At 50.5% G+C, this 26,529-nt stretch overlaps 1 protein-coding gene across 2 annotated transcripts in view; it reads left to right on the forward strand.

Annotated features, from left to right (window-relative positions):
• WDR44 (WD repeat domain 44) overlaps nucleotides 1-26,529 on the forward strand; it is a 543,349-nt gene that overhangs the window by 489,008 nt on the left and 27,812 nt on the right. For both annotated transcript variants that reach the window (XM_078688542.1, XM_078688543.1), the window contains one exon: nucleotides 834-971. In XM_078688542.1, coding sequence (XP_078544668.1) covers nucleotides 834-971 — 138 coding nt within the window. The remainder of the gene's footprint in view (nucleotides 1-833; nucleotides 972-26,529) is intronic.

The raw sequence follows: 26,529 nt of genomic DNA on the forward strand, positions 1-26,529 counted from the left end.
GCTGACGAAAACTTTCCAGATCCAGTCTGACACCTGGGGGTAATTCTAAGGTAAGGAATCTATCACTACTAATGTTTCTTACAGATATAATGTTACCGAAGGTAAGTAGCTTGTTCTTTATAGCACAAACCTAGCCACAAAGCAGGGGAGCATTAAGAAGCAAGCATAAAGTCAATAAGTGATAGGATAGCTGGAGAGTGGACTTTTAATACACTGTGATGTAGTATTCTTTGAAGAGGTGCACCTTCATTTCTTTCTTAAATTCGAGCGGTATTGGGGTGGTACTGATGGATTCGGGGATGTTGTTCCAGATCATGGGTGCGTAGGTGGAAAAGGCCTGCTGCCCTATATATTTTTTTTTTTACACTTCTAAGTCTGCAGACTGATAGTGTCATGGGATGCAGGTGTACCAATGTATGCATGATGGCTTAGTGAATGCCTAAATCCATTCTGGCTTGCAGAGGCACCTTCATTTATTTGCCAGGCCTATTGGCATTACCAATGTGTGTTCCGCCATGTTTGGACAAGCACAGTTTCCTGATCTTTCGCTAAGATCAGTTACTTTTCGTTGGTAATATAGTAAAATGCTTTCGGACTACAGAGTTTATTTTTCATGTGTGTACTAAAGTGGATTCAAATAAATAAAATGTATTGCTTTATTCATCATTTTCCTTCTTCATTTATTCTTAATTGGTGTTCGCATGCTTTTTACTGTACCTGTGCTAATAATATGAAGTTCCGATTAGATCACAAAACTGAGGTTTTATTCCATAGATTTACAAAATGTAATTGTTGGTTATTAACACATAAATCGATTCTTTATTATGTTGTAGCACATAATGCAGTTGTCACATCTGCTATCTTTGCACCGAACCCCAGTTTGATAGTGTCGCCAGAAATAGCAACTGAGAAACAACTTGAGGCTGACAGCAAGGGGGAACATGATGAAGTATCAGATCCAATACCTTCAGGTGAGGAACACTAATGGAAAAGAGTTCTGTGGGGGCCTATGAACTGCAGCATTTATACCCAAAGGCATTATTTTACTATGATGAAGAATGCTGCATTTTCATAGGGTTTAGTTAGTCCCTTTACATTTAAGAATATGTTGATGATTAGTATAGCCATGTTGGTGTACAGTTTTAGATATTTTAGTTTTGAAACCGTATTCTCCTTTTTACCTGCATGTCGTGTTTCTTTTCTGGTTTACAATAAATCTGTCCCTAAACCGAGCTTTTGCCTATATCAAACATTAGAACTTTCATGTGGAATTAGGGGCTGCCATTCAGTTGCAAGGAATGTAGTATGTAACTAATTGTACTGGTCCTTATCAGTTGTCAGCTGGCAAATTATATTAGTTATTGTCACTGTACAATAAATATTGTTGGAAAAAGCTCCTAAACTTTTGTTGCTCTAATGCAGAAAGTCATGGATCAAATAATGTGAATATTTGACAAAAAGCATGTTTGTAATGTTGCGTTACCCTTAACATCTCCTTGTGAACCTCTACTTTGACCTGTTCACATTTCATTGACATTATTGGGGACGATGGTCATAGTTTCTTGCCATATATCCGGTAAAATAACATTCCGTAGCCGGACACTATTCAGAACATGTATTGTTCTGTGATCAGTTTGGTTTGTATGGGATCTTGTATAGTGCAACATGCTAGCAGCTTGCCCCAGTCAGGCTATACATGTGCAGCCGCTTGAACTGAATAACACCTAGCTAGGATGATACCTGAGTGAGTGAAGCAATTTCTACAGAAGCATTTGGTTACGTCACAGACTGAAGGTTGGATTCCTGTCGGAGCCTACTCGTTCTATCGGAGAGTGATAAAATCCTAACCAATAGTGCTGATAGTAATACACCTACTACATAAAAATTTTCTTATGGAACTATAAAGAAATATACATTCATACAGTGATGGGCTATCATTAGAACAACCTGCTAATAAGTCATCCATTGGCCATCCTTTTTTCATTCTTTATAAAAATGTGCTCATCTGGTCTGGCAGCATCCTTTTATTGGTTAGGCACAAAAGGTAAAGTCTGTATGATTGATCACAAGCTTCGTGGTATTGCCTTCTACTTAGAGGCAATGATCCGTTAAAAGGAAAATAATAATTTCTTTATCTGTTAAAGTGTTGAGCTGTGAAGGGAATACCCGATCTCTTCGAGGCATGACACACCACCGAAATGCTTCTTATTGTGCTGTACATGATCGGTTTCATTATCCTTAACAATTCAGCTGTCTTTCCTCAGGCGTTAGCAGGCTTCACCCCATTTGTCAAAGTCATCCGACGAGACGAGGGAGAGTCAACACTCGAGGCCTGGCTCCACTGTTGAGCTTGCACCTGTGCTGTCTCCGCGCCTCTACAATGCCTCTACCTTCTGTTCTGATCTTAACTGACTTAGGGCATTGGTTAACTAAAGTTCAGTGGAAAAGGAGAGAGCTATTTGTTTATTCATCAAAACTCACGTATTGACTTCCATTTCTGATGGAATTCCACTCCCCACATCGCCAAACTGGAACAGGAATTTATCACAGTGCTTGGTCCAGCGCACAGTTGGGTGACACCATTTAACTGTGCGGCTACTTTGCACAATTCACTGACGTCACCGCACGAAGTACAATATGGGCATCACCTCTGCACGCTAATGTCAGCTCCGTATTTTTCCATACCTTTTGATGAGTTTAAGGGACCCAATTCCTAACTTTTGTCAGTGTTTCACTAGTTCCAAAATCGTTTTCTCAGATGGTTTGCTAGGGTAAAGTCTCCCCTGCAGAACAGAGGCTTCAAACTGTTATGCAACTGCCGTAATTAAATGCCTGTTATAGATCCATATAATGTCTGCCTATGGTATCAAAGTACTAAGCACTACTCGAAATTCTGGGACAAATGCTCCCTTATGCACCCAAAGGCAATTAGAGAGCTGGAGGCAAAACCCTACATCACGGAGCACATGTAACGTGGCAGGTTGTGCTCGGACCTGCTCCAAATCGTGGACCCGCTCTCGCTCCAGGTCCTGGACTCGCTGCAGGTTATTGTCTTTGTGTAAGTCTAAGATGAATTAGCGAGACAAGCCTCGCCATAAACCTAAGAAGTTCAAGCAGGACTCCTCTGCTTTCCTGCTTGTCATGCTCTGAAAGGAAGTTGCGCCGCTGGTGTTTGAAGAACTTGACTCTAAACCTTTCATTTGATTCAGAGCTTGCTCCAAGACTGGCTGCAGCACACTAAGCCCACCAGATCACTGTTGACTTCACAGCCGGTAGAGGCCTTCAGGGAGGCCATGCTGCAACTTTTCCAGATGATCTCATCTCCATTTGGAACATCTTAAAGCCCCCTTGAACTGCAGGGGCTATTAGTCTGAGTTTTGCCCGTTGGGCCTGCCCCGGCACTAAATGACCGCGGCGACCCTACACCCAGCCCCTTCTGGCACCTGCCCAAGCCTCTACTCCTGTGCCAGAAGCCTTGTTGGCTCCATCCACTAACACTACTGAGCCTACATCGGCCTGCACTAGACTTATTTCCTATTAAGTAATTATCAAAGCGTAGCCCCCAATTTTGGAAGAACACCAGTCTCTTCATCAACGCCAGTATTACAGTAGGCTGGAAGATGTTGACAAGGAGTTACTCCCTTCTCAAAATACTGATTCTGATCTTTATTTAGATTTACAGATGGCCAGTGGCCTACATAATTCCCCTGATGAAGAGATGAACCCCTCCACCAGTGCCCCCACCGAGGAGTGTGCAGCTTTTGTGGTAGGGTCCGCAGAGTAGCAGATGTGCTTGAACTTCATCTACCAATGATAAAGACGCGCAAATTTGCTGACTTAAATCTTGCAGCCTGAACCTGCTACTTCAGAGCCCTTATTGCCCTTTAACAAATCGTTAAAAAAAAACACATTCACTCCAACCTGGTCTAACATTTATTTACCACCTCCCAACCCAGTAAGTTACAATATAGGCCTGCCACTGTGGTCCCTGGTTTTTCTGACCTTGCACCCGAACCCTGAAAGATTAGTGGTTTAGGCTTCCACCAGCTAAGGTAATCCTAATGCGTTCACTGCTGTGCAGCCAGATGCGGAATTAAACAGCATTGACGCATTTGGGCAAACAATCTTTTCCTCCACCAATTTGACTTTGAGATCCCTCTAAGCCAGCTGCCTACTAAGACACATACGGATACACATGCCCTGTGGAATATGGCTATCAAGTTCTTGCATGCTGTTATATTTAAATCATGCTGACGCTCAGACAATCCAGAATGGACAGAACCCATCTGTTTAAGTTAAAAGCCAGTCCGGACAGAATGAACGGTGTAGGTCTCGCCATGTGCACCAATGTGGTCATCAGGCGTCATGCCTGAATGCGAGCCACCGGATTTCCTGGGGATGTGCAAACATCCCTATGCCATTAGTTGATTCAAGACTTTATGATTAAAAAATAATAATAATAAAAAGAAATGACTGCATTGGAGTGCTACAAGGACAGCTGGATAACGCCTCCACTTTTTGGGCTTGGGATCACCATCCTGTCAATTCCACTAGCAATATCAAAAGTTATGGGGATACTTCCAAGAGTTTTGTGTATCAGCAGTGTAGCCCTTGTAAGCTGTGCACCAGTCAGCACAGTACTTCATTGGCTCCAGATGAGCAAGTGGCAACGGAGGTAGTGGCCCTTAGCAAGGGCATCAGTCTTCTACCCCCCTGACTGGCACAGTTACATCCAGCCATGCACAGCCAGTAAGGGCAAACATTACTGGCTGCCCTCTACCAACACCGACGACACCCTCACCACCGCCGAGCACATGCACTTCCATATCCACTCCGACCCCATCAGCACCCTCAGAGGAACACTCGTCTACAGACCACCCGGACCACGACCACAGTTCTGCGACACCATCGCCGACCTCATCAGCACCCACGCCCTCTCCTCCACGGACTACATCCTCCTGGGGGACCTGAACTTCCACCTCGAGAACAACAACGACGCCAACTCCACCGCCCTGATCGACAACCTCGCCAACCTCGGACTCAAACAGCTCGTGACGCGACACACCCAGGCCGCTGGACATACGCTGGACCCCATCTTCTCCACAAGCCCCCACGTCTCCTTCAACCACACCACCGAACCCCACTGGACCGGCCACAGATGTGTCCACTTCACCTTCAGGAAACCCACCACACACCACCGCACCCAACAGCTGCCACGCCGCTGCTGGGGCAAGGTCACCAAGGACCAACTGACCACCACCCTCGCCCTGAGACGACCCGCCGACCCCACCGACCCAGACACCGCCGCGACCAACCTCAAACAGTGGATCTACGACTGCGCCAACTCCCTCGCCCCTCTCAAGACCTCCACAACCAACCACACCAACAAGAAAGCCGCCTGGTTCACCGAAGACCTCCGGATCTCCAAGCGCACCTGTCGGAAGCTGGAAAAGAAATGGCTCCACGACCGCACACCAGACAGCCACACAGCCCACAAAAGCGCCACCCGCAGACACCACCAACTCATCAGGACCGCCAAGAGGACCGCCTTCAAGGACCGCTTAGACAACAACGCACACAACACCAAAGAGCTCTTCAGAATCGTGAAGGAACTCTAAAACCCCAGCTCCAACACCAACGACATCCCACCATCACAGGACCTGTGCGACTCCCTGGCCACCTTCTTTCACCGCAAGATCGCCGACATCCACGACAGCTTCAACTCCGACACCCCCGTACCCACCACCGAGCCCACCACCCCTGCGATCACCACCCGCACCAGCCGCCTGACCACCTGGTCCCACGTCAGCGACGAAGACACCATCAAAGCCATGAACTCCATCCACTCCGGATCCCATCCGACCCCTGCCCTCACCACGTCTTCAACAAAGCCATCACAACCATCGCACCCCACCTCTGGAAAACAATCAACAGCTCCTTCGAGACAGCAACCGTAGCCGACTGGATGAAGGACAGCAGACTGAAGCTGAATTCAGACAAAGCAGAGGTCCTCATTCTCGGACCCACCCCATCGGCCTGGGACGACTCTTGGTGGCCCACATCGCTAGGCACAGCCCCAGAACCCACAGACAATGCACGCAACCTGGGGGGGTCATCCTCGACTCCACCCTCTCCATGACCAGGCAAGTCAACGCCGTCTCCGCGTCCTGCTTCAACACCCTCGGAATGCTCCGCAGGATCTTCAAATGGACCCCCCCCCCCCCGACATAAGAAAAACCTTCACCCAGGCCCTCGTTACCAGCAGACTCTACTACGGAAACGCCCTCTACTCAAGAACAACAACCAAGCTCCTTAGACGACTACAACAAATCCAGAACGCCTCGGCACGACTGATCCTCTACGTCCCCCGACGCAGCCACATCACACCCCACCTGAGAGGCCTGCACTGGCTCCCTGTCAACAAGAGGATCACCTCCAAACTCCTCATCCACGCACACAAAGCCCTACACAACACCGGACCTACATACCTCAACAACCGACTCAGCTTCCACACCCCCACCCGAAGCCTCCGCTCAGCCAACCTCGCCCTCGCCACAGTTCCTCGTATCCGGAAAGCCACCGCCGGCGGCAGATCCTTCTCCTACCTCGCCGCCAAGACCTGTAACACTCTTCCCACCAGCCTACGACAGACTCAGGACCTGCTGGCCTTCATAAGACTTCTCAAGACCTGACTCTTGCAGTGATTGATTGAAGGAGCAGAATTTGTTTTCGGCTGTTGAGCATGATTGCGCCCTCCCTTTGTACATCTGTTTTTTTTCTGTCTCACCTATGTTTGGTCATATTTCAGCAGATCATGCCGCCATTATTTGCCCGGGAAGTTCAGTTTCAACTGGAAAAAGTTGCCATTGAGAGGGTCCTTAAGGCATTCACACACAATAAGAGAAGCACATATACAGAGACGTACGAACACAATTCTTGCATTCGTTCATAGGCCAGAGAAATATCACAATGTCAGAGACAAATTATTCTTAGTGTTGTCGTAAATCCTTTTATTCATTGTTTGGAAAAAAAGATGAAGCTCAGTTTCAAATTGTGGTTCAATTCTCAAAATGTCACTGTTAACAAGAAAAACGTGCAGTTCAAGCTTTGTAAAATGAAGAACTAAAGCGCATAAAGTGTTGTGCTATATAAATAAAGGCTATGTGCAGCCTGCAAAGCTTCACTTCCGCATTTCTTTTTTTCGGGCCAATACCCTGTAGGACTCTATTGGATCAGTATTAGCCCTGAAGAAGCCCGCATGGGCGAAACGCGTTGGCTGTGTTGCACAATTCGCTTGTATAATCCACTGAGAATAATTTGCGTCTGACATCATGATTTTTCTCTGGCTTATGGACTAACCCAAGGATTGTGTTTGGATGTCTCTGTATATGTGCCTCTCTTATTGTGTGTGTATATGTTGTATTAAGGACCACCAACGGTGGCTGGTCTTTAGAGGTGAGCACGTTTTGTGAGACCAGTTAGGAATTATTAACTGAGTTTCCAATATATTGTGTATAACACAGGTAGTGATGCGGCACCGTATACCCTGCCACCGTGAACCAGTGTGTTTGAAGAGTCCCCAAGGCAGCGAAGTGCAGGGAATATTTCTCCCAATGTTATTGTTTTTAGTTTTTAGTTTTCCTTGGGTTTTTTTTGTGCCCAGAAATAACTGAGGGCTCAGGTCAATGCTAGACCTTCGAGTTTTGAACAACTTCATTAAGAAGGGCAAGTTCCAAATGCTGACTTTGGCCCAGGTTCCTTCTTCCCTGGATCCAGAGCATGGGACAGTGTCTTTGGACTTGCAGGACACATACTTTTATGAAGCATTTCTGCCTTCCCACCAACGCTTCCTTTGTTTTGTGGTGGCGGCGGAATTCACAGATTTTACTGTCTCGCCCATTGGCCTCCCCTCAGCCCCACTAGTTTTTTACTGTGGTGATAAAGGTAGTTGCGGCCCATCCTCACAGGTGAGGATACATTCCCATACCTTGACAACTGGCTGTTGATGATGGGTTCGCCATAGGTGCCACGAAGCACTGCGACTCTGGAGGTGAGTCAGCCTCCTGGATCTCTCAGATGGGCAATCATTTGGCATGCTTGCTGAATTCCAGTGCACGTAAGCTCAGCAGATTTTATCCGGCAGATCAAAACTGCATCTGCCTCCATAGGTGGTTCAAGGTGTCTTTACCCAGTGGGTGGTGTCTTAGGTGAATCTTTTCGCCACCGTAGAGAACATGCTGCCTCTCGATTACTCATGTTAGAGTTTCCACTTTGAGACTCCCTGGGAGACTCCTTCCTCCTGCAGTTGGTCTTCAATCTACTGTATGCCTTAGAACCTCTGTAGCTCCTGCTTACAGTTCTACAGAAGGTCAGAAAGGACTTAGATTAGCTCTTCCTCATAGTCACAGATTGGGCCAAAAGAGTATGGTACTCTGACCTACAAGGCTGAGCATTTACCTGCTGGTCCATCTACCTGTTCTGGAGGACCTCCACTTGCAGCAGCAGGGTGGGATTGTGCAGCTGAATCTCCACAAACTACACCTCCTTGCATAGCAGTTGAGTGGCACCAGCTGAGTGAGTATGATCTTCTTGCAGAAGTAATGCAGCTAGAAGCCCGTAGAACAAATCACTTTACTCTGGTTGTTGGGCTATGTATGTAGCTTGGTGTCGAAGTTGTCAAGTTGATCTTCTGCTGGCCAAACTTTCTCATGTTTTGCTTTGTTTTATCACTTGCCCAGCAAGGCCCTGCCGTAGGCCCCCTAAAAGGTGTGTCAGCCTTTCGGTCATTATACGTTTACATGACCAACCTTCATTGTTGAAATCACTTGTTGTGAAGCATTATTTAAAATAGTTTGTACAAATGTTCCCTCCTGCACCCGTTATTATTCATCAGTCAGATCTTAATTTGACAGTTGATCACTGAGACAGCTGACCATTAAGATGGTATTCCTCAATTGAAATACTTTTATGTGCCGTTTATATGAGCTTCTGGCGACGTCAGCGCACCTACTTTCCTGATAAATTGGTGCTGCTAACTCACACTGTTTGTGCTGAGAGTGGTGCCACCCTTCTTCATAGAACACGTCATCATTCTCCCTGCCTTATTTGCTTTGCCACACCCCTCTAAGGAGAAGGAAAAGCTTGATCAGTTGGACCCGAAAAGAGTCCTTAGCTTTTACATTTAGTCCACTAAGGATCGCCGGGTGGTGACAAGTTTTTATTGGCTTTCCCGGTGCTAAGAGGAATGCAGTTCGGAAATTAACATTCTCTAGGTGAATCAAGCGCGCTATGCCCTGGCCAAAAAGGAGTCCTCATGAGGATCTTTGCTCTCATTTCACCAGACTCATGGCTGCCACCATAGCCTTGGGTATGAGTAGTCTGGTGTTGGCATTTGTCAAGCTTGCAACATGGACGCCCATATTCACCTTCACAAGGTAATACTGTCTCGACAATCAAGTATACAGGTCATGCTATTTTGCCCATTCTGATAGAGACTAGTAGCCGCAGATTAATTACTTTGAAATTATCCCCCGGCATCAGCCTGGATCCAGAAAGTTTTCATGAGCAGTACCCCTGCGCACCAGTTCAGAGCTGGAAGTGAAGTGCGCAGGGCCTATATAGGCTCCATCACAGCATGCAGACGTCCGTTCTTATCGTTCTGCGCAGATCATTAGAAATCTGCTCAGTCGATTTCTTTTTTTTAGAACAAACATTATTGAGGGTTTCCTTGTCCACCATATATTCAGACAGTAATATCCTATGAAATTAAGGTGAAATACAGTATTGGCACACATGAGCGTTGTTTTACATTTTATGTGGAACCACTGGAGAAGAGAAAGTGAGAAAATCAAATGAAGATATAACAGAGAACAAAAAAGAACTGGCTGAGATAGAAAGAGTACATCTCTATGGGGTATCCAGGTCTCCATCTCCTTTTCGGATGATACAATCCCTTTATCAATTTGAAACAATGTACAAGAAACTATTTTAGTAGTGGGACAGATCCTTTATATCCAGCGATGGGGGCGCGATGGCCATGTCTGCATAATTCCTTTGTAATCTGCCCAGCGCTACCATATGCGTGTGTTTCTGAGGGCAACCACGAGCTTTAAAGACCGGCTCCTCCAATCCCATGTAGAAATCTAACCCTTGCTTCCAAACCCCCAATAGGGGTGGAGAGGATGCCTTCCAGGAGCGGGCTAGGTCGCGTTTAGCTACGGTCAAACCCAGGAACAATAAATATTGTTTGTATCTATTACCCCTATGTTATGTATGTTAATTGCTATTTGTATAGCACATAATCACCAGCGGTCTCTTAGCGCTTATGAGAGAGTGGCTAAACCATTCCAACGGCTATCTATCAGTGTGCCTATTCCCAGGCCTCCGTGAACAATAGGGTTTTAAGCTTTGTCCTAAATGGAAGAAGAGCGGTTTCCCTACGCAGGCTTTGTGGTAGTTTGCTCCATAGGTGAGGAATCAAAACTGAAAACGCTTGTCTGCCCATGGTGGTTTTATTGAATCGCGGACAGCACAGCAGGCCTGCCTCAGACAAGCGGAGGTTACGTCCAGGAATGTAGCTCCCAAGGCTCTCCTTGATGTTCCTGCCCATAGAGATCTTTATGAGCGATACAGAGGCCCTTAAACCTGTTTCGCTGCTTGATAGGGAGCCAGTGCAGCTGCTGCAACAGTGGTGCTGCATGTGAGGGTCTTGGGAGGTTAAAAATCAATCTTGCTGTGTCGTTCATTATTACTTGCAGCTTACCAAGCAGCTTCTCCGGTACCCTGATGTACAGGGCATTGCTGTAATCCAATTGTGAATCAATCAGTGCCGACACCTCTGCGCAGGGTTGAAAATAAAAGGAGAGGTGCCAGTTTCCTAATTAGTCTCAGTAGGCCCACACAAGTCCCAACCATGTTGGACACTTGATTTGACAATGGAAGCTTGGCATCTAATTTGATGTCTAAGCTCTTTACGACCGGTACCGGTGTGGGCGTAGCACCTAACTCTTGTGGCCAGAAGAGGTTGGTCCAGGGGTTACCACCTGCGTTGATAGCTAGTACCTCAGGTTTATCAGGGTTAACTTTGAGCGATTTGGCAGTCATCCAGTTAACCGTATATGTAAATGTAAATGTAAATGTATGAAACTTATATAGCGCAGGACTTACCCTGGGGCATCTCCGCGCTTGCTTAGGGAACCCGTCCTGGTATTCCCCTGTGAGATACCCCGGCAGGGTATTCACAAGGTGAATGCCAGGCATCCCGCCGCGAGGGGCCGTAGTGGAGATTAAGCAAGCTATTGCCCAGAGTCGCAGAGTGTGACCCCGTGAGTCGAGTAGGCACCGGAGCGAGAATTGTCGAGTCCGTGGAAATTTTGAGCCCGAGACCCGCCGAGGCGGGGAATCGAACCCTGGTCCACGGCTGATCTCAGCTTCCGGGTCTGCCGCCTCTAACCACTGAGCCACGCTTCTCCACAATGTGGGCCCAATAGGGCCATATAAGCTTTATAAAATTCGCAGGGGAAACCGTTGGGGCCCGGTGCTTTTCCCAAGTGTAAATCGGCAGTAGCAGTGGTCAGTTCCTCCAGGGTTAGAGGAGCTTCAAGCAAATTCCGGGCCTCTTCAGAGAGGGCACGCAGAGGGAGATCTACAAAGAACTGCTCAATCTATGAGGCTTCAAGGGCCTCCTGGGACGTGTATAGAGATCAATAGTAGCGCTCAAAGCTATAAAAAGTGCAGCTGAGTCCGTCACCAGCGCATCTGCAGGGTTTTGGAGGCCCGTAATTAGGGTATGTGCTCGTGCTTGTTGACATAATCTAAACAGAAGTTTCCCGGGCTTGTCGCCCCACTGATATATTCTGCTCTGTGTAGCAAGCCATGATCCTTGCGCCGCCTTCAACAACACATTGTGATATTGCTGCTGAAAAAGGCACAGCTGTCGGCGTGCCACAGCCCCATCTTCAACATGGGCCTGATGTTCCATGGTCATAATTTGCGCTTCTAACTGAATGAGCGACTGTCGGCTCCGTCTACGTTGAGCGGTGCATAAACTAATATTGACCCCGCGCAGTGTGGGCTTCATGACCTCCCAAAGAGTACACGCGGATTTGAGCTTAGTATGTTGTCCTGCAAATTCCAGGTCGAGAGCCGCTACCTGAAAGTGAGCTGGCATGGGCAGACCAGAAGGTGGATGGCCACCGTAGAATTTCAGCCGCTGGCAACCTATGAAAGAAAGCACCTGGAACAAATAATGTAATCTAACCTAGAGTATGAGGTATGGGTGTGAGAGAAGTATATGTAGCTAGCATTTGTGGGGTTGTGTCTCCGCCATGTGTCAACTCATGCCACCATGTTCGCTAGGATCTGCAGTTTGGTGTCAGGGGTCCCAACGACGGCCCCCACCGGGCACCATCTATCAATGACAGGGAACATGACATCCTTCCAGTTCCCACCAACCATTGCGAGCCCCTCCGGCAGAGCCCCAGACACCCTCACCAGGTGGTCCAGGAAGCTCTGACCAAGGGGCTGGGGCGTAAACGCTGCCAAGGACAATGTGCTTGCCGCTACGGTCCCATGCACAAAGATGTAGCAGCATGTATATCAGCCCACTTCTTTATCAGTGTGAACCCGGCTCTGCGATGGATCATAATGACAATACCCCTGAAACCCCTTGTAAATCATGTGTGAAAGGCACGTATGAAGCCATATCGGGTTAGATAGGGGGCCTTAGTACCGAGAATATGTGTCTCCTGCAATAGGAGGGCATCTGTACCAAAATACCCCTTGTATTCCAGCTCACTATTTGTAGTTGCCCCAAGGAGTGTACTATAGGTCCTGCGCCATCGTGTCATGGGTAAATAAATCGTTGTATCAAATAATCCTGGACTAGATAGTTCAATGGGCTTTTTATTTATGCAGCACTTAACTAAGAGAACAAAGCAAACCCGAACTGACATAACATCCCCCACCCCAACCCAACACCTCACCCCAACACCTCAAAACATCAGAAGTATCTATTGTGGATAGTATTGCATTCCATCCCCAACGGGGGACAGGGACCAGCCGTCCCAATGGATCCCCATAATCCCTATAGTGTCCCAAGTCCTACTGGGGAGGCTGAAGCAAGCCCATACAATCGGCACATATTTAACATGAACACTAATGTACGAGTAAATGAAACACCCAGGCTATCCAACCCGGGGAGCCAAACTAAAAGATAGCAGTATCATTTGTTTGAGGGCAGCAAACTCTCCGGATCCTGGTTGTTGTTCCTGGAGCGCCATGTGGACCTTGATCTGTGGCGTCTTTTGTCTTTGGCTTCGGCTGTGTGCGGCTCGAGTTCCCGGCCGAGGAGTCAGTCTCTAGGTGGCTGAGTATGCGGTTTAGCGGGTCGATGTTCATCTGGCAATGCGTAAAGCCTCTTCCGGGGTGTCGAAAAAGATGGTGTGGGAGTTGAAGACCACCCTCAGGCGGACCGGGTAGAGAAGCATGTAGGAGATTTTGCGGTCTCGCAGCCGTGCCTTTGCAGCGATAAAAGACTGGACTATTTTGGTGTAGTCTGGAAAGAAAATGATTTGGTGGGAATCATATGCAAGATCTGCCTTAAGCAGTGCCTGTTATAGGATTACATCCCGATCGTGGAAATTCAGGATTAGTGCGATCATGGACTGCGGTCTGGCCCCGGGAGGGTTTTTTTGCTGTTGGGCCGTGTGTAGCCGCTCGACCACGAAGCACAGAGAGAGAACCTAGTTCGGAGTCCTCAAAGTGAGCCAGTTTGTGAGGAACTTCCCCACATCATTCCCGACGCAGGTTTTGGGGAAGCCAACGAAGCGGAGATTATTTCTTCTTGCGCGTCCCTCCGCGTCTTCCACCCTCATGGCCAGGCCATTGGTCAACTGTTTTAAGGAGGTTACTTTACGTTGCAATGTGGGGACAGCGCCTTCGACCCCGGAGACCCTAGTCTCTGCTTCTGTTATGCGATCGACTGCATTGCGAAGGTCTTGGCGTAGGAGGTTGACTTCAGTACCCAAAGCACCGATCTGCGTTTCCAGGGCCTGTCTAGATTGAGTAATGGCATCCAGAAGAGCAGCATTGTCTGGTAGGCTAGGCGAGGCATCAAGATAGTCTGTGGGCTGCGCTGCCGCACCCGTAAAATGGTCCAACGTGCTCTGCTTTGGGCCAGGCCCAAATGCTTTATCTTTAGACATGGTAAGCCGACAGTGTCGTGAAGAACTGTAAAGCTAAATCCTACTGCACACTCGACCCCTGTAGCGCTCTTGACCATATGTCTCGCACTGCAATTTAGAACGGCCTGGCGCAGTACAACTTGTCGTCGGGTCTCAGCTGCCGAAGGGTGGCTGGTGTTCCAATCCAGGGCCTGTAGTGGCTCCTCAGTTCGCTCGCTGCCCCAATCACGCCACCGAATCAAGCACTGTGATCGCACTCAAGCTGCCGGGTGATGCTCTGACCACAGGGTTCACCACTCCTCGTCGTGTCAGCGGGGTGTTTTATTTTGGTGTACAATTCAGACCAAGCTCCACCACCCCCCACTGGTCTATGTGTCTACTCAGCAGGGCCCTCGGCCCACCACAGCCAGTCAAATCCAGGAGGGGGAAAGGGCACTATGAGCCATATCCAGACCGAGGCCCCAATCAATAAGTAGAGGGCGAGGGCGGGCCCCCACCAGGCCGCACCAGAACCTGTTCCAGCCACCTCCGTGACCAGGGGTATGCGCCCTGGCCCCATCCAGTGGGTGCCTCACCTCAAACTGCTGGAGATTTCCAGGGGAGGTCGCTCCCGATGCTGCCAATCAGGGCCACAGCAACGCCTCTCCGGTCCCAGCCACTGAAATTTTGGCCCTGGCGTCACACCAGAGATAGGCCGCCGGCCTCGCCTGGGCCCAGTGACACAGCGGGTTCCCGTGCCTTCACTGACAAGCCTCTACCCCTGCCTCGACAAGGCCTCTAGTGCGGGCACCGGAATGTCTCTAGTTACGGCCCGACTTCTACTACCCAGGTGAAGGAACCCCTGGTAATCTGACTGAGGAGGGACATGGCCCAGTGGGGCATAGTCGTCGATGGCCACACCCATAAGCTTTCCTTGTATGCTGATGACGCACTTCTGTCCGACTACCAGCCGTAAGAGATTCACTAGACTTCCCTGAGGTGGGGTTTGTCTGGGAAAGTGGCCATTTTCGATAGCTCGGTATACAGGTAGCCCACCAGGCGGAAGCCCAATATGCATCGAACAAGGGTAGGGTCATAGCGGGCCTGCAAGAGTCAATTAGATTCTGGAATACGCTCTGCCTCTTGATAATTGGAAGGGTGGCCGTGGCAAGAATGTGATGCCACCCAGCTGCCTGTATATACTGCAGAATTCATTCTGCAACATACCGAAGGCCACGTTTGATACTCTGAACAGTCTCCTAATCTCATTGGTGTGGGCCGGGGGACACAATAGAGTGAAACTCGAGATACTCAAACTGGGGCTTTCAGATTTCAGACTTTACTATATTACGGGATTACTACAATATGCAGCACAGTGGTGCATGGACGATCGCACTGTGGAGAAAGAGTTGCTGGGAGAGTGGAGCGACGGTACAAAATTACCGAGATGCCTCATGATGGGATCACGGGCCCAAGGAACGGCCTATTCATAATACGGCGGGTGGCAAAGGCCTGGGAGCAAGCAGTTACCCTGGTTCTCCGCAGAGCTCCTTATGCAAGCGTGCTCCCACTCAAATAGTTACAAGGTTTTCACTGAATGCAATCAGTTATGGACATCATGAAATGATATGAAGGGGACTGCGTGACGGCTGGGGACATGTACTTGAATGGGACCTTTTTAACATTTGATGAGGCAAAAGAATGGTTTCACGTCCCAGACATTTTTTTTTTACAATTCATGAAAAACTTGCACACGGTTCGCGAAATGTGGACCTCGATCCCGGATGAGCCAAAGGAGTTACCTATGTTAACATCGCTGCTTGACCCTGGGTCCAGCAACGGACTCATCTCACACATTTACCAAGCCCTGAAAGAAGATCGTATTGTCGAGCTGTCCACCGTTGGAGACAGATGGGAGGTGGGTCTGCTCACGGAAGGGGAGTGGATGAGGGCATTAGCACAGGTACATAAGGTAGCATGTAACGTCATGTATAAACGTACTCAGTTCCACTATCTACACCGCACATATCTGACCCCACAGTGTATGGCACGTTTCACTCCTGGTCGAAACTCTGCATGCCCAAGATGCGGTAGAGACCACGCTACATTTTAACACATGACCTGGACCTGTATGCGCCTACACATATATTGCCATCAAGTGACCCAGACGACCTGGACTGGTTCAGCGGTGGAAGTGGAGGCCTCAGTCAAACAGTGCCTACTAGGTGTACTTCCGACGCCAAAAAAGGGGACTCAAATGCAACATAAGTTCGTATGCCTGAGCCTAGCCCTGGCTAAATGTCAAATTGCAGTACACTGGACACACACTGCTCCCCCACCCTAGATAAATGTAGGGCAGACATGTGGGAGTGGGGCATGACAGAGGAGTGCCGTCTAAGGGCAGTGCAGATTGCAGAGGGAGACCTAATGGAGTGGGGGGCACATGCTGGAGGGAATGTTGCCCGTGATAGATCAAAATAAAAGTGAGATTGACTCTACACGAACCCAGAACCACACCCCACGTGTACCTAGCACAGGAAACGGGAACAACTCTCTCACCCAAATGTAAAACACAATATCCCTGCCCCCCATGAAGGTCAAGCCCTAGATGTTTTATATACCTTATACACAGGTTGGGGTTCCACCACCAGTCGCTGGCTAGGTTCCTTTGCTTGATTGTTCTTCATTTTACGATTTGTCTTTAAATGTCAATTGTTAAGAACTTTAATGAATATCGCTAGACGTCCTCCTGAGGCTTGAGCCGGTAGTGATTCTCTTTGAATGCTGCTAACTTGCTAATTTTACACAATATTCTGTTAGTTGCTTTTTCTCTAATTTTAAATCGATATTGAGTTTTAAAACTGTGACGCTATTTGCACATTTGCACAAACTGTAGGCATCTTCCTGCCAAGACTGGGGTTCCGCATCAGGCCCAGTGGGCCGCCATTTTGGGGGATGTACGGTCAGCGGGCTAGTGTTTTCGTTCCGGAGAGTATATTTAGAGAGGCTGGCAGAGCGTGCAGCGGACACGTGCCGCCGGCGCGCCGAAGGCAAGCTTGTTTGCGCTCACCCGCGCTCTGCGCCAGCCCCCCTTCCCGTTTCGGAGCAGTTAAGCCTAACATATTACATCTGAAAGAAACAGGTTAGTATTAGATTCCTTACCTTAGAATATCCCCAGGCGTCAGACTGGATCCGAAATTTTTTGCATAGCAGTACCCATGCGCGTCAGAAGGCGTCGTCCGCAGCTCCACGTCCATCGTCGGCGTTATGGTCGTCGTGATGACGTCGTCGGAGTACTTAGACGCCGCCTCCGTGCGCTGATGTCAGTTCTTCTTTTTTCCGAGCCAGCAAGCGCAGATCCGGAAAAAGTTGTTCCCTAGTCAATTTTTGACTAACTTTTTACGATCCTTTTTGATGTACTTTCGAAGTCTCTCGACTCCGACGGTGACGGTAGGGATGCCCGGGTTCAAGCCCTGCGCCGACTGCAACCGACTGATGTCGGTTACCGACCACCATCGCCGGTGCCGGTTACCGACCACCATCGCCGGTGCCTGCACTGTCTAAGGCCGGACCACGACGACAAGTCCTGCTCCGACTGCCGGGTCCTGACGTCTAAAGCTAGACGGGAGCAGTCCCGTAAGCGACTCGAGCTTCGGCAGTCCGCCCCATGCCGCTCGAGGTCCCGGTCCGGAAGGAGGTCGAGGGACCGGTTGCGGGGCCGGAGTCACCACAGTTCCGGGAGTCGTCATCGGTCTTCGGGCTCGAAGTCCTCAGGTAAGACGCACGAGAAGTCGAAGAGGCACCATCGCTCTTCTGACTCCCCCCGACGCTCGGGCGATGCAGCCGGGGGCTCGGGCGACACCACCCATGCGGCTCCACCGGAGCCGCAGGTGTCGTGGCCTGCTCCATACCCGCCGGGCCCTGGGCAGAACGCGACGCCGGGGGAGATTGATGACTTCCTCATGGCCATGAGGTCGCTCGCTCCTCCGTCGGGTTCCGCGGCGCCTTCGGGCCAAGCGATCCCGACTGGGTCCCCACACGGGCCGGGTGCTTCGGCGCCGTCGGGTGCTTCGGCCTCGGCGCCGTCGGCGACTTAGGTCCCGACGCCGCAGGGCCCCACTGGATCTGGCTCCGGGTCGCCGCCGGTCGACCTCATGACCTCGCCGGCACCAAGGGTGTCGCCCCCGGCGCCGTCCCAGGACGACGCCGTCCCTGGTCCTGCACTTGATTCGGGGCCGGCGTTGGAGCTGTGCCGCTCTCGACGCCAATGGGAGATTTTTACTTCTACGACCCGACCCCATCCTTTGAGCCTGAGTACCAGGCGATGGGTGACCAGGGGGATCAGGGGGATTGGGAGGGGTCTGAGGACCGTCTGGCACGTGAGTGTCAGTCTTCTGCGGACTGGACAGGAGAGCTTGGGGAGGCCAGTGGTCTGGACACTTCACCCGACACTGGTTTTGTCTTCCCTTCTAGCGTGGCTACGGAGGAGGGGGCTGCCTGTAGCGTGGTGCTGATGAGGGCGGCCAAGGCCTTGGGCCTTGAGCTCCCCGTCACGGCCATGAGGACTAACCTCCTCACTGAGGTCCTTAAACCGCAGGTAAGCTCGGTCGAGCCTCTGCTGACGTTTAATAAGGCCTTATCAGACATTCTTCTGGGCACTTGGTCCAAGCCCGCTACAGGTCAGCCTGTGGATAGGAACGTGGCCAGGCGCCACCGCCCGGCTCCGGGCGACCCTTGCTTTCTGTCTACCCACCCCACCCCCGAGACCCTGGTCATCCAGGCCTCTAATTCCCAGACCGCATTCCCATCGGCTCCCCCCGACCTGGAATCCAAGAGGTACGAGCAATACGGAAAGAAAGTATTCTCCTCCCTGAGTTTAGGATTGCGGTCAGTCAACACCGCATGCCTCTTAGGCCGCTACACCCACTTTCTGTTGGATACGGTCGCGGACGTGCTGCCAGAATGCCCGGTGGAGGTCCGGGCTAAACTCGGCCAAGCCCTTGTGGAAGGTCGAGATGCGGCGCGTTATTCCATCCGGTGTGGGCTGGATACTACTGACTCACTAGGCAGAGCGATGGCAACGGCGGTGGCGATTCGTCACCACGCCTGGTTGAGGTCTGCCAACTTCTCGGCTGATGTCCAAAACACACTTATGGACATGCCGTTCGATTGCCGTCGCATCTTCGGCGACAAAGCAGACCATGTGCTCGAGCGCATTAAGGACTCCAGGGCTACGGCCAAGTCTTTGGGCCACTCGGCCCCGCGCCAGCAAACGGCTCCTTTTCGCCCCTTTCGTGGCCAAGGAAGGGGCGCCCCCACACGTTCTGCCGGCCACGGGCCACAAACTACCATTCAGCGCGGTGGCAGACGTGGAAACCGCCGTTGTGGCGGTCGGGGACAACGGCAAGGCCAGTCCACACCAGCCCCTGCAGCATCCGCCTCAAAACCTTCCTAGTCAGAGTTTTCAGGCCCATGTGACGCCGGTGGGGGGCACGGTTCGCCATCACCACCTCCACTGGCGCACTGTCACATCGGAGAGGTGGGTGCTGCAAATCGTCCGAAGGGGCTACTCCCTCCCCTTCGAGGCGACCCCTCCAGCCATGCCATCGCAGTGCCACGGTGTGTCGGAGGAAGTTACGGCCCTCTTGGCCAAGGGGGCTATCGAGCGCGTTCCTGGGCCAGTAGTAGGGTGTGGTTGTTACTCCCACTACTTTCTGGTACCCAAGAAGGGCAAAAGGGGCCTACGCCCTATCTTGGATCTGCGGAACTTCAACGGCTTCCTCCGGAAGGAGAAGTTCAAGATGTTGACACTGGCTCAGGTCTTAGCTGCCCTGGACCCCGGAGACTGGATGGTAGCGTTGGACTTGCAGGACGCTTATTTTCACATCCCCGTCCTGCCGGCCCACCGGAGTTACCTGCGGTTCACGGTAGGCCACGAGCACTTTCAGTTTACCATGCTCCCCTTCGGCCTTACCAGCGCCCCACGGCTGTTCACGAAAGTGATGGCGGTGGTCGCGGCTCATCTGCGCTGGTTAGGGGTTTCAGTCTTCCCCTACCTCGACGACTGGTTGTTGAAGGCGGGCTCGCCCCAGACAGTCGTCAGCCACCTCCAGACTACGGCTGACCTCCTGCACCTGCTCGGGTTCTCCATCAATGTGCCGAAGTCACACCTGTGTCCCTCTCAGCAGCTCCTCTTCATCGGAGCGGTTCTGGACTCGGCGCAGTTTCAGGTGTATCCTCCCGAGCAGCGGGTTCGGGATATTCAGGCTCGGATTCCGATCTTTCAGCCTTTATCCCGAGTCTCGGTCAGGTTGACGCTGCGGCTTCTGGGGCTGATGGCCTCCTGCATCCTTCTGGTGCATTACGCCCGGTGGCGGATCCGGGCTCTGCAGTGGGACCTGAAGTTTCAGTGGGCCCAGCATCAGGGCAACTTGTCCGACCATGTCTTGATCTCAGAAGGCACTGCAAGACAGTTGCAGTGGTGGCTCACGGACCGCGATTGGGTCAGCGGCAGATCCCTCTCCCTACCCCAACCGGAGCACGTAGTTGTGACGGACGCGTCACTCCAGGGCTGTGGGGGCCACATGGGAGAGGCGGAGATCAGAGGCCTCTGGTCTCCGGCGGAGTCCCGGCTCCACATCCACCTTCTGGAGCTGCGGGCGATCCGGCTTGCACGGAAGGCATTCCTCCTCTCTGTCCGGGGGAGTGTAGTGCAGGTGTTCACGGACAACACCTCCACCATGTGGTACTGCAACAAACAGGGCGGGGTGGGGACGTGGACCCTATGCCAGGAGGCTCTGCGCCTCTAGCAGTGGCTGGAACATCAGGGCGTGACCCTGGTGGTTCAACACCTGGCAGGTTCCCTGAACGCCAGGGCGGACAAACTCAGCCATCGGTACATGATGGATCACGAATGGCATCTGAACTCGGACGTGGCGCAAGGCCTCTTTCAGCAGTGGGGAGAGCCTTGGTTAGATCTATTTGCCACAGAAGAGAACGCGCAATGTCATCAGTTCTGCGCGTTGGAATTTCCAAGCGGGCCTCGCTCGGAGACTCTTTTCGTCGCGAGCGGAGTTGCGGTTTGTTGTATGCCTTTCCGCCTATACCACTTCTGCCCAGATTGCTGAAGAAGATCAAGCGCGACCGGGCCCAAGTCATCTTTGTGGCTCCGGACTGGGCACGAAGATACTGGTATCCCGAGCTACTCAGCATGTCAGTCGATCCCCCGATTTGTCTGCCTCTTCAGGAGGACCTTCTGTCGCAGCAGCAGGGGACGGTCCTCCACCTGAACCTGTCCAGTCTCCAACTCCATGCTTGGAGATTGAGCGAGGACAGTTGAGGCCGTTTGACTTGCCTCCTGAAGTTTGTAATGTGTTTCTGGCAGCCAGGCGTCCCTCCACAAAGTCGTTATACGCCTGCAGGTGGAACAGATTTGTGGCATGGTGCACAGCAAAGGCTGTGGATCCACTCTCTGCCCCCCTTTCTGAGGTTCTCCTCTTCCTTCTTTCTCTGGCCCAGCAGGGCTCTGCTCTGGGCACTATCAAGGGCTACCTTTCTGCCCTTTCCGCCTTCTTTGTTCAAGTCCTCGATTGTTAACAGATTCCTGAAGGGCATCACTCATATGTTTCCCTCTGTTCCTTTCGTGATGCCCCAGTTGGACTTGAATCTGGTATTGACTTACCTGATGTGCGCTCCCTTTGAGCCGCTTCATAACTGTCCTCTTCGCCTTCTTACTCTGAAGACTGCTTGCCTGGGTGCCATCACCTCTGCCAGGAGAGTGAGTGAGCTCCAGGCTCTTTCCTCTAAAGCTCCTTTCCTTTCTGTCAATCCGGACAAGGTTGTGTTGCGGACTAGACCCTCTCTCCTGCCCAAAGTAGTCACAGCCTTTCACATCGGGCAGTCCATCACCTTGCCCACCTTCTTTCCGCCTCCGCATCCCTCTAAAGAGGAAGAGCGGCTCCACCGTCTGGACCCAAAATGTGCGCTAGATCGCACACGCCAGTGCCGGGTGGATGACCAACTCTTTGTTGGTTACGTGGGTGCAAAGAAGGGGCGGGCAGTGCACAAACGGACCATCTCTCGGTGGGTCGTGTTGTGCATCAAGGCATGCTACTCTTTGGCTAAAAGGAGCCTCCTGTTGGGCTGAGGGCCCATTCCACTCGGGCCACGGCGGCTACTACTGCCCTGGGCCGGGGAGTCCCCTTGCAGGACATTTGTCAGGCAGCTACGAGGGTCTCGCTGCACACGTTTGCAAGACACTACTGCCTGGACAGCCAAGTCCGGAGGGATAGCTTCTTTGGCCGTTCCGTCCTCCAGGCTTTCTGGTGTGATCATTGGTTCGCAGACCCACCACCAAGTTTGGTATTGCTGGGGTATCTATTCTAAGGTAAGGAATCTAATTAATACTAACCTGTTTCTTTTAGATGCACAAGTTACTTATCTTCGGTAACGATATATAAGAAACAGTAGTTAGTATTAGATTCCTTACCGCCCCACCCATCCTCCCCGTTCTGCGAACCGATATCTAGGGTTAAGGTCATCCCCTTTCAGGGCCCTATTTTCATGGCACCAGTGTTGGTTTTTATAATGGCTCTGCGTTTCTGGCACGGAAAAGCTGTGTATAAGAACTGACGTCAGCGCGCGGAGGCGGCGTCTAAGTACTCCGACGACGTCATCACGGCATCCACGACGACGGGCGCGGAGCCGCGGACGACGCCTACCGACGCGCATGGGTACTGCTACGCTAACATTTCCGGATCCAGTCTGACGCCTGGGGATATTCTAAGGTAAGGAATCTAATACTAAATACTGTTTCTTACAGATATATCGTTACCGAAGGTAAGTAACTTGCGCAATACTACAGTAATTTATTACATAGTCTTAATGGTACAGGTAAAACTGCTGAGTGTCTATGCATTAGTCACAGTACTAGGCCTCCATCTAGCCAAGTGATGTGGCCCAATTGTAATACCATGCTACCGGAACTATGGTATCTATCAATTGAGCCTCGAGATAAACCCGGTAAGAACAGTAAAGGCCTTACACAACAACTTTGGTTAAAGTGTATATTGCTGAATGCTAGGTCTTTGATGAAGCACAGTGTTGAGTGTGCTAGACTAATTGAGGAAGAGGAAATAAAAGTGGCATTTATTTAGGAAACATGGACAGACGAGGATTCTGGTTCAGACTTAGTCAAAACCACGCCCCAGGTTTCTCCTGACATACTTTTAACAGGCCAAATAGAAAGGGGGTTGGTCTGGTGGTCATTTATCATGATACAATAAATGTGACCTTTGGTACAGCGTCAAATGTAGACTGTGAGGCATTGGAGTTTAGCCTCTACTACTCCCATCATCGTACCTTTAAGGGCATCCTCCTTTATAGCCCGTTTGTAATTTCATTGGGAAATTTGATGGAAAAAAGGTCTCTGTGCCAGCTCTTATACCATACTGGGCGACTTTAATTTCCATTTGGAATCACATGCAGACCCTGATATTGCGACTCTGTTACAGCGAATGAATAGTGTAGATCTAAAGCAGCAAGTCATTGGGCCCACTCACATGGCAGGGCACACGTTGGATGTTATTTTCTCTAACAACCCGCATCTTTCTTTTACAGGCCTGCTGCCCATAGTGTGGTCAGATTATTAGGCTGTTCTTTTTAAGCTAGCCACATTTAACTATCACACGGTGGATAAGCCAGCCAAGAAACAGAGGGATTTTAGAGAATAGAATAAAATAGAGACTAAGGAGTTAGAAGAATTGTTGAGTTCTACATCATACCCAATGCCCACAGATATAGAGGAGGCGACTATTATATACACTAACTGGCTGGAGGTAGCTGGCAACAAATGAATTCCTAAGAAAGTCCTGGTTTCAAATAGGGCTCGACGCTCCGCTCCATGGTATTCGCAGGAACTTAAAGACCAAAAACTGATCTGTAAGCACTTAGAGAGGAATTGGTGGAAAGAGTATAAGTGTTCTGAAAAAGATGTGTACAAACAAAGCCTGATGGTCTATAAACATCTACTTCAATACACTAAGCAAGAGTTCTTCTCTAACCGAATTAACCCGGCTATAAACTCGGCTAAAGAACTCTTTAAAACAGTAACTAGCAGATTACTGGCAGGGGAGTCGCCCGAATAGGCGCCTGGGTCGGCAGAAGCGGTGGTACTGACGTTTCTGGGGTCTATGCTGAAGGTGCATTAAAGGCCTCCAAGTCCTGCAACACCAAATAGGTATCTCTACTTTGCCCGTCCATTAAGAGACGGCGCTTTACTCCTGGCATACACATTTCGCCCACCAGGTATAAAGACTACCCCTACCATTACCGGGATTTACAACGATGCGATCCGGCGACACCTGGCGGGGAGCTTGGGCATACCATATGTTGCGTGCATTCGGAACCAGTCGCACAGCGTCTGAGCCCACCAGACCCCACGTGACCCGCATATCCTGCGACGGGCCCAAAGGGACAGGCTACCGGACATCCTCATAAGCACCATAACCAGGACACATCCTCAACGAGACGATGCCTGCCTCGGACGTCGTGGGAGGGGGAAGGCAGGAAAACCGAAAGGCCGGATGTGGCTGGCAATCGCGCGGCAGCCAGCGGCGATTACTGCCCTCCACCGGTGTGCTTGGTGGAACTCTTGGTGGACGGGACAAGATGGGAGGCCGGAGCCAGCGGAATGTGCAAACCGTCAAATTAGATAAATACGCATATAGCAAGGACCCCCCAGAAAAATCAACAGTAGACACTGAGCACAGAGAGGCCCCCACACCTGAGAAACCTACTGAGGTCACATTGCTGGATATCATGGCCACCCTGCCCAAGGTCCAGGCTTCCATTGGCACGATCTCCACAGACATCTCATTAATACGTGCAGACTTCTCCAAAATGGCCATGAAAATGACAGAGGTCTAAACCACAACGGCAGCACTTTCCACAGACACAACCACTTTCCACAGACACAACTGCTTTACAACAACAGGTGCGTCAACTAGAAGCAGACAAAAAGTTAATAATGGCTAAACTAGATGACCAGGAAGGCAGATCAAGACCTAACAATGTACGCGTAATTGGTGTGCGAGAAAATGTGGGGGGACCGGCCTTCGATCTATTTGTGGAAGACCTCATCAAGAATCCGCTGTAGCCACATGAGCTGTCCAGCTTCTTCTCAGTGGAAAGGGCACATCGGGTGCCAGGTGGCAGGCCCCGGCCGGGTTTCCCCCCAGACCCATACTGCCACTTTTATTCAATTTCCAAGATCGTGATGCGATCCTGCGGGCAGTAGGAATAGCCCCCCTAATACGTACCGAGACTGTATTATCACCCTCTACCCATACTATACGGCTTCGGTAACCAAGCAACTACATAGTTTCCTGGAAGTCAAGAAAGAACTGCGCACTCGGGAGCTCAAATACTCGATGCTATTTCTGGCAAAACTGAGGGTAGGAGCGGAAGGAAAAATCTGTTTCTTCACGACACCAGCGGAAGCCCGCGACGGGAAACCAACAGCAGGGCCTAGTGACAAAAATGCAGTTATCAAGATACAGAGAGTCAAGTGAAACGGGAGAATGATGACAAAACGGTGATGGGAGCTTCAGTAGGTTTTAAATTACAGGACTCCAGAGCCAACTAGAAGTGACTGCCGTTGGAACATTGGGGGGGCCTGAGAGAACGCTACCTTATTTGTTATGGTTTACGGTATATGATTGATCTGCCTATATTACAAGGTGTGGAATGCCGCCCTGACAGTTGGGAACTAAACACTTCCACACGCACAGTCAGCCGCTGTTGAATGTTTGTTCAAGGGAAGGACTTACAGGGATCACTGGAAGTCTCTCCCCCTCACGCAAATACAAGTTATGTGACAGAAGCACTCTGCTCAGTTGGGGTGGCAGGTAGTTTTAGGTCTGCCGGGCAGGGAGGCAGGGATCAGTTTGATGTTTTAGGATTGTTTTTATTGTTCCACAAACACGGTAAATTGGATGGTAATATACACTATGTCAGATTGGCACATATGTCACAGAGCGCATTGCACTCGTTTACAGACGACATCCTTCATGGCACAAATGGTACCTCTACCTGACGGAAGAGACACCCAATTCTTGATTCCTAACGCATTGGGCCCTCCCCTCAATATGGTATCTTGGAATGTCAATGGATTGGGTGACAAGATAAAGAGAGGATTGGTCTTACAATATCTTAAACGAAACCCCCGGCGCTGGCACAGATCCAAGAATCACACTTGGTGGGTTCGGCATATAAAGCCTTAGATAGATGGGGCTTTAAAATGGTGGCACACTCTGAATTCACCTCCGGTTTCCGAGAGGTGGGGATTCTGATCCACGAAAACTTTCCG

This window comes from Lissotriton helveticus, chromosome 4_1 (assembly GCF_964261635.1).
Source record: "Lissotriton helveticus chromosome 4_1, aLisHel1.1, whole genome shotgun sequence".
NCBI classification, from domain to species: Eukaryota; Metazoa; Chordata; class Amphibia; order Caudata; family Salamandridae; genus Lissotriton; species Lissotriton helveticus.